The sequence below is a fragment of the Penaeus chinensis genome, chromosome 36 (genome assembly GCF_019202785.1).
Source record: "Penaeus chinensis breed Huanghai No. 1 chromosome 36, ASM1920278v2, whole genome shotgun sequence".
NCBI lineage: Eukaryota > Metazoa > Arthropoda > Malacostraca > Decapoda > Penaeidae > Penaeus > Penaeus chinensis.
The window spans coordinates 10,677,696-10,692,695 of record NC_061854.1 but is presented as its reverse complement, the minus strand read 5'-3'; the positions used below and the strand labels follow the sequence as shown (position 1 = coordinate 10,692,695).

At 35.6% G+C, this 15,000-nt stretch overlaps 1 protein-coding gene across 9 annotated transcripts in view; it reads left to right on the top strand.

Annotated features, from left to right (window-relative positions):
- The window catches only part of LOC125045146 (protein lin-10-like), an 88,349-nt gene that overhangs the window by 71,678 nt on the left and 1,671 nt on the right, over positions 1 to 15,000 (top strand). For 7 of the 9 annotated variants that reach the window (XM_047642282.1, XM_047642278.1, XM_047642277.1 and 4 more), the window contains 11 exons: positions 1,394 to 1,536; positions 4,615 to 5,682; positions 7,698 to 7,703; positions 9,052 to 9,138; positions 9,310 to 9,471; positions 9,591 to 9,773; positions 10,484 to 10,504; positions 10,921 to 11,133; positions 11,274 to 11,393; positions 11,580 to 11,720; positions 13,179 to 15,000. The exon at positions 13,179 to 15,000 is cut by the window's right edge and continues 1,671 nt beyond it. In XM_047642282.1, coding sequence (XP_047498238.1) covers positions 1,394 to 1,536; positions 4,615 to 5,682; positions 7,698 to 7,703; positions 9,052 to 9,138; positions 9,310 to 9,471; positions 9,591 to 9,773; positions 10,484 to 10,504; positions 10,921 to 11,133; positions 11,274 to 11,393; positions 11,580 to 11,720; positions 13,179 to 13,250 — 2,216 coding nt within the window. In that variant the 3' untranslated portion in view covers positions 13,251 to 15,000. The remainder of the gene's footprint in view (positions 1 to 1,393; positions 1,537 to 4,614; positions 5,683 to 7,697; positions 7,704 to 9,051; positions 9,139 to 9,309; positions 9,472 to 9,590; positions 9,774 to 10,483; positions 10,505 to 10,920; positions 11,134 to 11,273; positions 11,394 to 11,579; positions 11,721 to 13,178) is intronic. The other 2 variants (XM_047642284.1, XM_047642285.1) reach the window with 2 other exon arrangements.

Here is a 15,000-nt window from a genome sequence, read left to right as displayed (position 1 = left end):
CTCTCTCTCTCTCTCTCTCTCTCTCTCTCTCTCTCTCTCTCTCTCTCTCTCTCTCTCTCTCTCTCTCTCTCTCTCTCTCTCTCTCTCTCTCTCTCTCTCTCTCTCTCTCTCTCTCTCTCCCCAGCTCTCTCTCTCTCTCTCTCCCAGCTCTCTCTCTCTCTCTCCCAGCTCTCTCTCTCTCTCTCTCTCTCTCTCTCTCTCTCTCTCTCTCTCTCTCTCTCTCTCTCTCTCTCTCTCTCTCTCTCTCTCTCTCTCTCTCCTCCCACAGCTCTCTCTCTCTCTCTCTCTCCCAGCTCTCTCTCTCTCTCTCTCTCTCTCTCTCTCTCTCTCTCTCTCTCTCTCTCTCTCTCTCTCTCTCTCTCTCTCTCTCTCTCTCTCTCTCTCCCCCTCTCTCACTCTCTCTCTCTCACCCTCTCTCACCTCTCTCAACCTCTCTCCCAGCTCTCTCTCTCTCTCTCTCTCTCTCTCTCTCTCTCTCTCTCTCTCTCTTTTTTTCTCTCTCTCTCTCTCACCTCTCTCTCTCTCTCTCTCTCAACCTCTGTCCCCCCCCCTCCCTCCCTCTCCCTTCTTCTCCCTTCCTCTCTCTCCCTCCTTCCCTTCCCATCCCCCATACCCCTTAATGTTTTCAACTGAGAATGGTTTGATATTTATTATTTTACTTAATGAGAAGCACAGTAAGCTTCATAATCATCAATAAGACCTAGGAAGGTGCTTGAGATATTGTGTGATTATCATGATCATGTAAAATGGTCACAGAAACGTAATGAAAAAGTCAGATTATTTTCATTGTTGTTTTACATGAACATTTTCAGGAAAAAGTATATGAATAAAAATGTATAGCTTTTTCCTTGATGTTCATGTTCATGTGAGACAGTGGTGATTTATCTAACATTAAATGATAATAAAAATGGCTTATATGCTGCATGAATTTCAATTTTTACTGTATATTTGCATTTAAGTCAGCATTTTGTAGAAATGCTTTCATCTAAAGAATGTCTTACTCTGATTGTGGTCATGTGAATGTTTCATTTGTATCCTGAGACTTTGATGTTGTAAAAAGTAATTTGATTGGTGTGATCAGAGTTCCCATTTATGTAAGTAATATAGGCATTCATGTTATATTACACCTATATTTGATACACTTTTGTCATACATATCTTACAACAAAATGGGTTTATTTAGGATGATATATTATTATATTTAATGACAGCCAAAGAGGCCCAACATATCCATATTTTGGATCAAAAGATAATCATTACTTTTTTGGGGGGAGAGGGTCAATATCCAAAACATTTATATATTCACATTTTCAGAAGATATTTAGATAATAGTAAATACAAATTCAGGAAAACAGATCTCAAGGAAGCATTCTAATATTCTGTACCCTCAACAGTGATGATCCATGAACCTGCAGTGTTGATTGAAGGAGTTCTGTTCCGTGCTCGGTACTTAGGCTCAACACAGCTGGTCTCCGAAGGCCAGCCCACTAAGACCACTCGGATGATGCAAGCAGAAGAAGCAGTTTCACGGATAAAGGTAAGGTTGGAGGTCTTAAGTATTTTACATCAAGGTAAGTTGCAATTGGTGTAAAGCTGTATCTTATGTGAAGTAGGAAGATGTGAGATCAGAGTGTTTTTTTTTTTGAGAATGAATGTCATCACTGTCTTGTCATAGAGGAAGATCATAAGGTAAGTTCCAATGTGTGCCAATGAACTTTTCAGGTGAATGAAGTGATGAGGTCATGGGGTTCGTATCAGTAAGATTGTGTTATATGTTACTTGTTTAGGTTTCAGGTATTTTGATAAAGATTATAGGGAGAATTGTTATGTTGAATTCCTCATATGATAAATATACGGAGAAAATGGTGATAAGAAAAAATTATTTAATTTCTTGTCTTATAACTGAAGAAATGGACTTAGTGTCAGCCTAATGATATTTTTTTTTATTGTAGTGATTCAGTTATATTTTCCTCATAAGATTAATGAAGTTGGTTATTAGTAGAATAATACCATGGCATTTTTATTTTCTAGGGATAGTCAAGAACCCTTTTAAGAGGGTATTTTCTTTTAGTTAGAAATACATATATACCTCAGGTACACCAAAGATGACAGGATTGTACCACATATGACTTTATATGTAATGGCCATTTTGTTTGTGTATAAGCTTCTAGATATATGGTATACATACATATATTTATACATAGAAGGTGTTTTTAACATCTAAACAAATATACGCATGCACAAACATGTTATTTTTTTTTTCTTCTTCTTCTTTTCCTCCTCCTCCTCCTCCTCCTCCTCCTCCTCCTCCTCCTCTCTTTCCCTTCCTCTCTTTCTTTTACTCCCTTCCTCCATTTCTTTCATTCCTTCTTTCATTCTTTTCCTCACTATTTTTCTTTTCCTGCCTCCCATTTTCATGTATTTTCTTTTCTTCTCCTCATCTACTCCTTCAAGATGTCACTAGCTCTCTTCTTTCTCTCCATTTCCACACTTTTTCTTCTCTCATTCTTCCTCTATCCTGCTTTTCTTAACCTCCTTTTTCTCAATGCTTTTTTTTATACATTGTAGTACAGTTATTAGTATTTTCATTAACATCAAGTATGTTTATTATTAACAAATTTTAGATGGAAAAGATGCATTAGATGTAAATCAATAGTAAAATGTTTGCATTATGCAGTTAAGAGTGCATGTCCTTGAAATGTTTGCTGAGCAGAACCCTACTGTAGATAGTTACAATCAAGATAAAAAATATACCTGATTATTTTAGTACTATCAGTAATTTTTCATGGGGACTTGTATCCTTGAAATTTGGAAAAACTGAAGAATATGTGTACTGATAGGACTTATGACAAGTTGAATTTTTAAAGGTACATCATATTTCAAGTCAAGGAAGTAATTGGTCATTTCATTCCTTTTTGTTTGTTAATTGTATAATCTATATAATCTAGTAAGTAAAAGCAAATATGTCCTTTGACTTCAGTACTATGTGAGATAAGTACCAGATGCTCTGTTAACTTCCCAGTAGACCTTCAGTGTAACAATGTGATTTTGTGAGCACAAGACTTGCATTTTGTTTACTTCAATGTTAAAGAAGTAGCAAATTCCAGACCAGTTGTTAACAAATACAAGAAGTCAGAAATCAGACTTTCACAAAGATTTTGAAGATATTGTTGTCTTGATTGGTGGGAAGAACAGCTTTTGTCCTGCATGTCTGTTCATTTCCTTGTGACACTGTGTTACCATGTTATTACCTTTTTTTGATGACTCCTAAAAGCTACTGTACACCCCCAGAGTTTTATTGGAAATGTGCTCCCCATGTGTAAAGCAAGCTGTGTTTTGTCTGTCTGCAGATTCATTGTCAAAGTGTCTCCCAAAAGTGCATTATGTTCAGTAACCAGTAATTTAGAATAACAATATAAAAATACAGAATCTTCATGCTGCATTCCCATAAACGTTGGAGCTTATAGTCTATGGACCATCTTGTCTGCCATTAGATTTACAGTTCTGCATGTATATCTGTAATTTGGCAGGTTAGTTGAGATTTCTATTAATTTTGTCTCATGTCACATTGATGATTGAGCATACCTCTAACAACTCTATTGACCATCACTATATCTTGCAACCAATAAGTTCTCTTTGAATGCAATAACTGACAGGTAGACTGAATGGTCTTCCTTTTTGAGTGTAAGTTATTGGTAGAGCAGAGGGGAGGTTTAAGGCTGTGGGAGGAACCAGATCCAAGAGAGCAATGACTGTTCTTGACATGGGGACAATTAAGCATGTTTTGATCATGAAAGTTACAGTGTTATCTGTTGTTATATGATTTATCAGATGTGATATGGAAAGTCATCTGTCTGTGAATTTTACTGGAGTCCTATGAAATGAATCCTATAATATAGGTAACACAGTGGGCACAGACAGAATCTATGCCAGTGTTTTTCCTTCTTCATTTATTCTGCTTACCAGGCAGTGTTAATGTCTGTTTTGGTTGGTTATTTATTCTTGAATCATTTTATTGTATTGTCATTATCATCAAAAATTTCACTTTTGATAGTTATTCTTGTTATGTCATTCCCAAAGGTCCTTGGTTTCGTGCTGGCTACCGTCGCTGCATGTGTGTCATTTGCTGCAACATGTAACAGTAACTAGCTTCTTGAAAATGGCAATTTGACCACCCTTTCAGACCTTGTGTTTCAACATGGCTTAGTTACACCAAGCCATGAGTATTATATAAGCCCCAGGCTTTATGAAGTTGCTGATTAGTCATGAAGGTCTGCATCTTGTTCATGTGTTTAGTTATGTATTTTATTTTGCCTTGCTTTAAAAAAAGATGTATGATTTCACCTGTCCCATTGTGTTCCAAGAGACATGTTTCAAGTCCCCAATTTTTCCCCTCCTTAATTGTAGATGCAGTGAAAATAAATAATGTAAAATTGTTATAACCTGTTATGATTAGTAATCGAATTCTGTCATTTTAAGCTGTTTCCAAACTTGTTGAAAAATTCTCTATCCCTCTGTAGTTATCTCTCGACTTTCATTATTAATTAATGAATCTCGCCACTTAAAGAACATTACAGTAGATAGACAACCAACCAAAACAACATTCCTCTGTCAGGATGCAGATGATGATAAGGAAGCGCTGGTGGATAATCATGACCCACAACCACCCCCGGGTCCCCCACACTCTGCAAGCCCACAGGAGTCTCCCATCTCCCATCACTCTCCCATACCTCCTCAGACAGCATTAAATTCAAGTTCATCCAAGGAATATAATTCACCCAGGAATCTGCATTCCCCAAGAGATTCAAAAACCTCCAGGCCCCATCCTTCACCTAGAGCCCAAGCCAATCCACAGGTAATTCATTCACTGCAGACAGGCCAAGGCTACAGCCCAAAGTCTCCTGAAAATATGACTTCTAGGAACACCTCAGCTTGGAGACCAATGCCACGGATGTCTCATAGCATGGCAGCTTGCCCATATGTCTCTGAAGGAAATTCCAATGTCACAATTGTGGCTCCTTTACCAACTGGTATTCTGGAAGAGCCCATTGGATCCTCAGAAAATATTGTATCTATCCTAGAGCCAAAAGAGCCACAACAGCAGCAACAGGCAGATATTAGGGATGGCAAACCCTATATTGAAAGTAAGGCAGATGAGAGGGAAGATGTTGATAATGATGGTGAAGAGGAGGAGGTGGAGGAAGAGGAGGAGGAGGAGGAGGGAGTAGAAGAAGATGAAGCAGAAGTGGAAGATGAAGAGGATGAGGAAGATGAAGATGAAGAGGAGGAGGAAGAGGAAGATGAAGAGGAGGAAGATAGAAGAGATGATGACCGGAAAGTCATAAGAGCAGATGATGAAACAGAAGGGGAGGGTGATAAAAATGAGAGTATTGACAGTGAAGATCAGTGCATAGAAGTCCTGACGGTAGTCCCAGGAGCCAGTGGAACCACCCCAGAGGATAGGGATGAGGAACTGGATATAGATGGAGGTGGTGGGAGCTTGGACTGGGTGTCTGAGGAGGGTGGGGGACCAGGGCTTGGTCCTGCTGGGACAGTATTCCACCTGCGCCTGGTTGGATCGGTGGATGTTGCTGAGGAGTCAGGTAAAGCGCCTGCGCGCAAGACTACCACTTGTAAGCGGCCCAAGAAGGATATGGTCATGGAGGCCGTTGCACGTTTAAAGGTGGGTTATATATGGTCTAATTTACATATTTGGATCATAAAGGAAGGAAACTGTGGCATTATACAAGACGTAAATTGAAATCATGTTTATGAAATTTTTTGAAAATTTAAAATGCTCTGAATGGAACTCTTGTTTTGGTTTGACAAGTATCTTGCTTTCCCACATTACAACAGATTAAGAAGCACATGTTTTTTCTTTGCTTCTTTCTTCTCTTCTATTTGAGTTCACATAAAGATCATATCTTTCCATTATGGAAATGAAGTGGATTAAGGGATGCAGAATCTTTTTTGAAATTTAAGATCTTAGATTGATAGAATGTATGTGTGAAAGGGACTGAATGTTAATTTTTAAATCGGCAGAGGAAATAGTAAATATATATATTATTTTATGTTTTTTATCAGGGAAAATGAGTGATATTATCATTCATCATGACTATAAATTGTTTGGTTGTTGAATATGCCTTTAATCATAGAGTCTGTAACAGCAAAACATGAATGGTATGTAAGATATCATGGAAATGTAGGCAAATGTATAAGATAAGATTTTAACAAGTGGAATTGATGAAAAGACCAAATAAGGAAGAAAATTATTTAAAACTGTACAACTTCAGATCAAAGGCCAGACAGACCTGAGTAAAGTGTAGGCTATGAGATTAACCTGTAAACATAGAATTGATTAGGAGCAATGCACAGAAAGAAAGTGCCAGTATCAGATATCCTCTCTGTAAATACAAACTGAAAAACTTAGGGTCAAGTATTCTGAAGACTATGTCTGTGATTTCTTGGCAGTCTTCATAATGCAATTTACCAAATTTCTGATTGAGGAGGATGTTTTTTGTGCATTGTAGCATTACTGATATAGTAACAAAGTTTTCATTGATTAGCTGGCTAGGGGAAAAGGGTCCACTTAAGATATTGATTTCATAGATGCAAAGAAGTGGACAGAAGGTTTTATGCAAACAAAGACAGGATCTTTTTGAAGCCCTTAAAAATTTCAAAGAATGTTTCAAACATTTAATGTGTGGATGTATATAAGGGAAATTGTAATAGTCTAATTTCTTTTTCCGATAAATTTGAATAACCTTTTGAATGCTTATTTGGAGGCTTTTTCTTCAGAATATATGAATGAGCAGACTGGTATATGAATGGCTGTTAGTGATTACGGCAACCTCTTTTCTTCTTCTTCTTCTTTTTCTTCTTCTTCTTCTTCTTCTTCTTCTTCTTTCTTTTTTATAGTGATATGATCAGAATTGTTTGTATTTTTCTCTAATTTCTCTTCAAACATGTGTTATATGTATGTTTATTGATTTCCTCAGCACAAACTGTGTACAAGACTCATTTTTTCTCACTCTCTCTGAATGAGAGGGGGAAGGGAAATAGAAAAGGGGGGTAGAGGGTAGAGAAAGGTGGAAAGAACCAGAGAAATTAATAAAATTAGCTGTTCCTTGTGTTTTTCCTTATGTATTAACATTAATTACAGAATATGGTGGGCATTAATGGCATAGTTTAGTATTTAGTGTATGATATTTAGACATTAAAGTTGCTAAAATTAATTGATCCATAATGGTGTAAAATGTTTTCTGTCTGTACAGTATGTTTACTATGTAATGAAGTGTGTCTAGCAGTTTTTGGAATAGTAGCAGTCACTGTTTATTGTTCATTGTTGAACATTTGAGATGCATTCTGGTAACTCTGAGTAAAGTAAGATATAAAATGCATTTATCTAAATATGCTAATGATAAACGCTGTTTTGTTGCTGAGTTTGATTAATGATAATGTTTTGCAAACCGTTTCAGGGTAAATCACTGAGACTAACTTAACAATTTTATGGTAAATGATCATTGTTCATAGATATTTATAACCAAGTTTACCTCCTTTGTAGAAATAACCATATCTCAGTGATTAATCCTGAATATTTTTGTAGTTTTTACCAATGACCTTTACACATAATTCATAACATTTCCTAAAATTCACTAACCCAATGTATCTGTTTTCCTCTTTGCTGCTGCGGTGTAGGCGTTGGTAAGTTGCTCATAGAAGTGCAGTTAGACTAAGGCATAAAAGAGTACATAGGCTTTCTTCTCTCAAAGGGACAACCCATGTGTTCTATAATGATTATTTCATTAATGAAATTAGAATTTTATCTCAGTGTATTGAGTAATGCAATATAATTTGTTGCTCATTCATAAACAGGCAGAATGATGGGTTGAACTTTTAATAATATGCACTCAAATCTGTTAATTTAAGTGCACTCTGAAGAAACTTATGTATGCTGCTTACACTGGTATGGCAAGATGCATGATTGGAATGTCAAGATATCAAGATTGTTTCAAATGCACCTTTATCCAAAAAAATCTTGAATATATTTTAGATAATCATATTTATATCAAAAATATTTTTCAACATTATTTGTGTTGTATATATCAAAAGCATTTTTCATACTCATTAGGACTACTTGTTGCATCATGATAATTACCCATACACAGATACCAACTTTTAAGGACTTTCCTGAATAGGTGGATGTTTGTGGATTGATTAATTTTTGTGGCAGGTAGCACTGGTCAGTATAGAAAGCCTCCCTTGGTTTTCATATTATATCTATATTCCACAATAAGGCCATGACTCTAAGTAGGAGGGGCCAAGTGCTTTTGTATCATTAAATTGTAAATGCCTTTTTTTTTTCCTGCCAGGAAACTAAGTTGGTAGCTTTCTTTTCATGCTTTCTTGCTTATCATTCACGTTGTATTCTTTTTAGATTCCCTCTTTTGGATTCTTTTTAGATTTGATATTCAGCTCCCCCCCCCCCCCCTTGTAGACAGATTTCCTTCTGTGTAATATATAATCATACAAGTAAGTTTCAGTATATTATAAATATTATTGTTTTTTGCAACAGATTCATTTTTCCTCTCTCTCTCTCCAGAATATTGGTAATATAGCAAAAGAATGGTTATGCACTTTTTTAAAGTGCAAGTACCAACTGTAAAATGAAAAGCTCAACAGGATTTTGCTGCTGAATATTACAGGATAATTTAAATGACACTTAAAACTTGTTGTTTAGAATACATGACTGTGGCCATGTTATAAATCTTGTTAATCAGCAGTATTAAAGTTAAATATTTGAAAAAAAGAGCATCACAGAACTTGATAGACAGGACTATTTCAGCTACTCTTGCTAACCAAAGTTTGTTTCTTTGATAACAAATAGTGGGTATATCATTTAAAAAAAAAAAAATCAACATTGTTTGTAGATATATATAAGCTTGTTAAAAAAGGATTTAATGTATCAGTGATTAAACTGTTGCAACAATTTCTCAAGAAGTTTATTGTAATGAGAATGATGAAGCACTAAAAAAGATTTGCTCTTGTCCAGGCCCCTGATGGAGAGTCACAGCCCAGCACAGAAGTGGATCTTTTTATATCCACTGAAAAGATCATGGTGCTGAACACAGACCTGAAAGTAAGCATTTTAGTTATACTATTGTCTCTTTTTCAAGTCTCCTTGTTAACATATACAATTTTTTTTTTTTTTTTTTTTTTCTCAAGTCAAACATGAAACATGCACTAAAAAGAAACTTGGTTTTATTATTGGTTAGGACAGGAGAAATTAAAGTTCTTTACAAATCCTCAGGAGATCATGATGGATCATGCCCTCCGTACGATCTCCTACATTGCTGACATTGGAGATCTCGTTGTTCTAATGGCAAGAAGGAGAGTTCTGCCCACAGATGATACTGGCAACAACATACAAAAGACACCTAAAATGATTTGCCATGTATTTGAAAGTGATGAGGTAGGTTTGGAAGGATGTACTACCTTTATGTATAATACTTTGAGAAAAAAGTATAATTTTTCATTACTCATGTCCTTGCACAGTTTATTTTTATTAATTTTTCTTGTTTTTACTTTTAGGCACAGTTTATAGCTCAGAGTATCGGTCAAGCATTCCAAGTTGCATACCTCGAATTTCTGAAAGCTAATGGCATAGAAGATCACAGCTTTGTGAAGGAGATGGATTATCAGGAAGTTCTAAATTCACAAGAGATATTTGGGGATGAACTGCAAATGTTTGCCAAGAAGGAGCTGCAGAAAGAGGCGAGTTTGAGTATTAGTAATCTGATAATCTTAAGTACATGTACTTTTTGTTTGTGACACTGTCATCAATTTTGAGCCATAGGTTTTGATACAGAAAAGTTCTTCCCATAATACTAGAAAATGGACAAGTGATTAGAAAAGAGACTCATAGATTATCTAATGCTCAAAATGACTGATCATGTCACATTTAATGGGTATGGGTAAAGAGAACATGTAGACTAGAACTCAACTGGTAAACCCATTGTGGTAGGTAAAAGGAAAAGATAAACACACCAATGCTCTTTACTGCCTGGTATTGCTCTTTCATGAGACAAAACACATATAAGATTTTTAAAATTTTCACTATATGAACACTAGTTATTTGATATCCCAAGCACTGAAAGTATTGGTGTGGATGTATGGTAAGATGATGAAAATTTGTGTGGTGCAGAGCTTATTTAAGTTGAGTATGTCTGTCTGTATGCATGTAGTTATGTCTATACAGTATTTACATGTCAGGAGTAAAAGCAAATCGCTTTATGCTTAAAGTGTGGATTATGTTCTGCAAATGAAAAATGACACCTGAACGCCCACCAAGCCCAAATGCCCAAACCTTTGACCAATCAATTTTAAATGCGGTCATTAGTCACCAAGTGAAAGTATGTTCTAATGGGCATTTTAAATCTTTTCTGCCGCCCCACCCACACCGTCCACATGTCCACGTCGTACAGGACCTATATATCACAAAAACGGTAAGTGATACAGCTATACTGTTGGAGAGGGATACAAGTTTGGGTGAACACACATAATTTAGAACTTTTCTTAGAATGTATATCATATAACAGGCTATCAGTACGTCATGTTTTTTCAGTATGATTTTTTCTTACTGGTAGTCATTTCTAAGATTTGCAGCCAAAGTATCACTGGAGTGGTGGTGGTAGAAAGATTTTCTATAACTTGTTCAAGGATATGTTTAGTCTTTCCTTGTATTCTTTTTATTTTTGTACTGTACATTATCTAAATTTTTGCTTACCAAAATTATAGTAATTTTGGTTTTAGTGAGAACAGCCAGCAGCCTGTTTTGTCCTTGTTTTTTGGCCTTCTTCACAATAGAGTAGATACTGAACTTTTCATACCTTTTTATTCAGATTTATCAACTCACTTACAGGTTGTGGTACCAAAGATGAAGAGTGAAATCTTGGGTGTGGTGGTTGTCGAGTCAGGTTGGGGATCTATGGTCCCAACTGTGGTCATAGCAAACCTCTCACCCACGGGTGCTGCTGCAAAGTGCGGCCAATTGAACATCGGTGACCAAATAATAGCTATAAATGGCGTTTCATTAGTGGGATTGCCCCTCTCAACTTGCCAGAACTATATAAAGGTATGGATCCTTCCACAGAAAAAAAGTGTAATATTGAATACTGTGTATAATGAGTAAACTAGTTTAAATATTTACTTTTAGGGGTATGATTCTGCTGAAAGTATCCTTTATTCCATTGAATACCATAATTTGTTTTGCAGAACACAAAATATAACACAGCCGTGAAGCTCACAGTTGTACCCTGTCCACCTGTTGTCGAAGTGAAAATTCGAAGACCTGACACAAAATACCAATTAGGTTTTTCTGTACAAAACGGTGTTGTAAGTATTCCTGTATTTTATGTTGTTAATTGAATCATCGTTTTGAAATATTGTGCTTGCATTTTATGTGTAATAGAAAATGATGGACAAAAATATGTTAACTCTCCAAAATTAAGTATTTGCTATGGAGTTGCAGAATTATTTAAATACAAAACTGCCATAGTTCATGAGATTTGTGTTTTCCAGATCTGTAGTCTATTACGAGGTGGAATAGCAGAGCGTGGGGGCGTACGTGTTGGTCATCGTATTATTGATATAAATAGTCAGTCTGTGGTTGCTGTTCCTCATGAAAAAATTGTAAATCTTTTGGCTACTTCTGTTGGTGAGGTAAGACTGCATTCTAAACTTATTGGTGAATGAATGATAGTAATAATCATAATGATTCTAATTTTTTCCCCTCCATCACAACAAAATACAGGCATTAAGCTTACTTGAGTTGGCCACTTTGTCAGGTGTGTGGCTTGTAAACCAGGTGCAGGTGAACACTTGTGTGCTGTGGCAAGACTGCATGCCTCCCCCTTACAATGTTATTTTCTCTTTTTCTGCATAAGCATTTTTAACTTTTTTTTTTTTTATCATTTTCCGGTGTCTATATTTGTTCATTTGTTTTGCTTTATCCAGATGGTAATAGACTGCTTTCCTTTCACAGACTCCATATCATCTCACTAGGTAGTCCATAACTTGGTGCGATGATAATTGCAATAAGTAATTTTGTGTAAATAGCATCCTCCATGGATCTGGCTCTCTTCCTGTCATGACTCACAAATGGTAGATTCCACACTCGTTTATCAGTGGAAATAGTGCAAAAACCCCTTCCTAATTGCCCACCAAGTCTAATCACCCTCCAAGAGCTCAGTGCACTTGTGGCGAGTCATTCTGGTCAACTCGGCCCTTAGCCTTAGCACAACATGTTCACATCACCCGCCCATCAAGCCAGGTATTTCCATGACATGGTCACACATTCAGATTGTAGGGGTTAAGGGAATCAAGTTTTTAAGATTAGCAAACAAATGTTTTCCATGAGAACATATATGATATCTTCTACTTTCAACTTTAAAATAAATGTTGCAACCCGTTAGATCTGGATGACATGCACATCTCATCATGTGTACACAATCACTTGAAGTGAGATTGACTTAGCAGGCCTTCAGGAAGGGGCTTCTTTGTGAGCTCTTGCAGTATTTCCTCTAGTCCTTAATGGTGATGTTTACCATTTATCAACCATGCCTGGGAGAGGACCATCTCCAGTGAGGACAGTATGTCTAGTCACAGGAATCTATTTTTGATCACCGTTACTGGTGTGTAGGATGTGTTACAGAAAATTAAATAATGTAAAGATACAGAAAAATAACAAGTAATACAGTGTTTCTTATTGAGTTAATGAGTATAAACTACCTTGAGAGATAATATGCATAATAAATACAGTCTATTACCATGTTGATACAGCATAACAAATGATAGGTGATAGTCCTTGGTAAATAGCAAAACAGCTAAAACATGTCTGTAGAAAATAGGCTAATAACATTGCAAAGAGGAGGCAAGGAGTCTTGAGTGTTCATGTGGGCCAAGAAGAGCCACCATTCAAGGAAGCTTCATGCCCAGATTTTGGTCCACATGTGTTAGAAGGAAAAATTAAACAGTGAATGAAAGTAAAACAACAAAGGGAATGTGTTTTCTTGAACATGAATTCCACACAGTGAATACAGGAAATGCATATTGTACTTCTATTTTTATTTCAGTTTCTGTGAAAAAAGTATATTCACATTCTTTTATCATCTGTTCCAGATCCGGATGAAGACCATGCCTACTTCAATTTTCCGCCTGTTAACTGGCCAAGAAACTCCACAGTATATATAGTGCTTCACCTTTTGTGCTGTCCATGCATACTAAGTGCCACAGCCATTCTCTCTCTCTGTGTGGGTGGATTAGTGTGTGGGTGGATCCAAAAGGGTGCCATTCAAATTATCTGCACATTGCTTTCTGACAACCAAATGTGGCCAGCATTCTCATCTCAAAAAACTTGTATAGTGAAAATTACACAAAACCTCTTTGAAAAAAGTCCAGTAAAAGCTGGAGGACACTGCTCTCTGCAACATGAAGATATATGACCTAAATGATCAACATACAAGGAGCCACTCTTTATTGTTTCCAGAGTAGCACTATGCTTACAGTATATACCATGTGAAACATGTTGGTTTGAAAGTAGGGTATAGGTGGATAAATTTTTTGAAAATTTAGTCTCTAAATATATGATAGCATGTTTGGATTAAGGGCTTGTTTCTTATATTCCATTAATGGAGGTAAAAAAAATATTTTATACCACAAAATGAGAAATGATTTAATTTCATTACTGCAGCACTAAAATAAAAACTGAAAAGTAATAAATGTAATGACAATTTGCTTATTTCTTTGTTTAGTGAAAAGTTTATGCCCAGAAAAAATTCATTAATATTTAGAATAAAATTGATCCTTTGTCCCACACTGCTGCCTAATCAAATATCCAGTGGCAAGAGAATAATGAAAGGGTTCAAATCCAATCTATGTATTATACATTTTTTTAAAAGTTACTGTAAGAGGAAGCACTGTAATAAAGATACTACAGAATAGAATACAAATAAGAGAACATTATAAGGATTGTAAGAATGAATGGAAGAGTTCCAGCTGTGTAATAAAATTAATATTCAAGCTTCTGGCTGTGCTTTGATTACATGGCAAATGGCAAAAATGGCATGATTTTTTCAATAACATTGTGATTTGAAGTGCATTTAGGCTTTAGAAATACATTTCATTGTGTAACTGGTTTTCCACTTGCATAGATTAGGTAATATATAAAAGAAATGCCTTCAAATGAAGTACTATGGTATCACTATTAGTTAGGAATAGCTACTACAATATATATGGTACCCTTTTATTTGTGTGTGGATGTAACAATTGTATCAGACAGCTGAGTTCAATAAGACAATTCAGCTAACCACATGAAAAAAATTATTTCATAAGTCAGAGACTGAACAAAATGTTTCACTTGAATAATTTAAACTTTAGCAAACTACTAAGTGTTGCTAAGAAACAGGGAATATTTTATTGTTCTTAGCCTGGGAAAAATTATATTTTTATTTAGTCCCTATTATGAATAGTCTACTGTGAGCTTATATGACCATTTGATATTAATTACTCAAAGCTATAGTACCTCGTAAACAGAAAATTCCTGCAGTTAAATAATGCTTTTAAAATTAATATTGAAAGTTCATATTTTTTACTTTATTCTTATTATTCCTTCAAAATATAAGTTAGTTATATTTTCACAGTCACTGCACAAGTATTTTAGTTCAAAGTGTAAATTTGCTTCTGTCCAGGGAAAACTCCGCAAAACTGACAAAGTATAGTATCTGAGAGTATTGTGATGGTAAGTAAATGACTGTATATCATAAACAAAGAAAAGAATATATATACATATATACAATATATGCAGCCAAATTTACTTTGCCTTTATTTGAAGGTAATGACTTGAAAGTTGTGCATACAATTTTCCCTTTCCTGATAATTAAAATTTAAGTTTATATAGAGGAGCATATCATTAAAACCAATATAAACCCTTGCAGGACTCAAC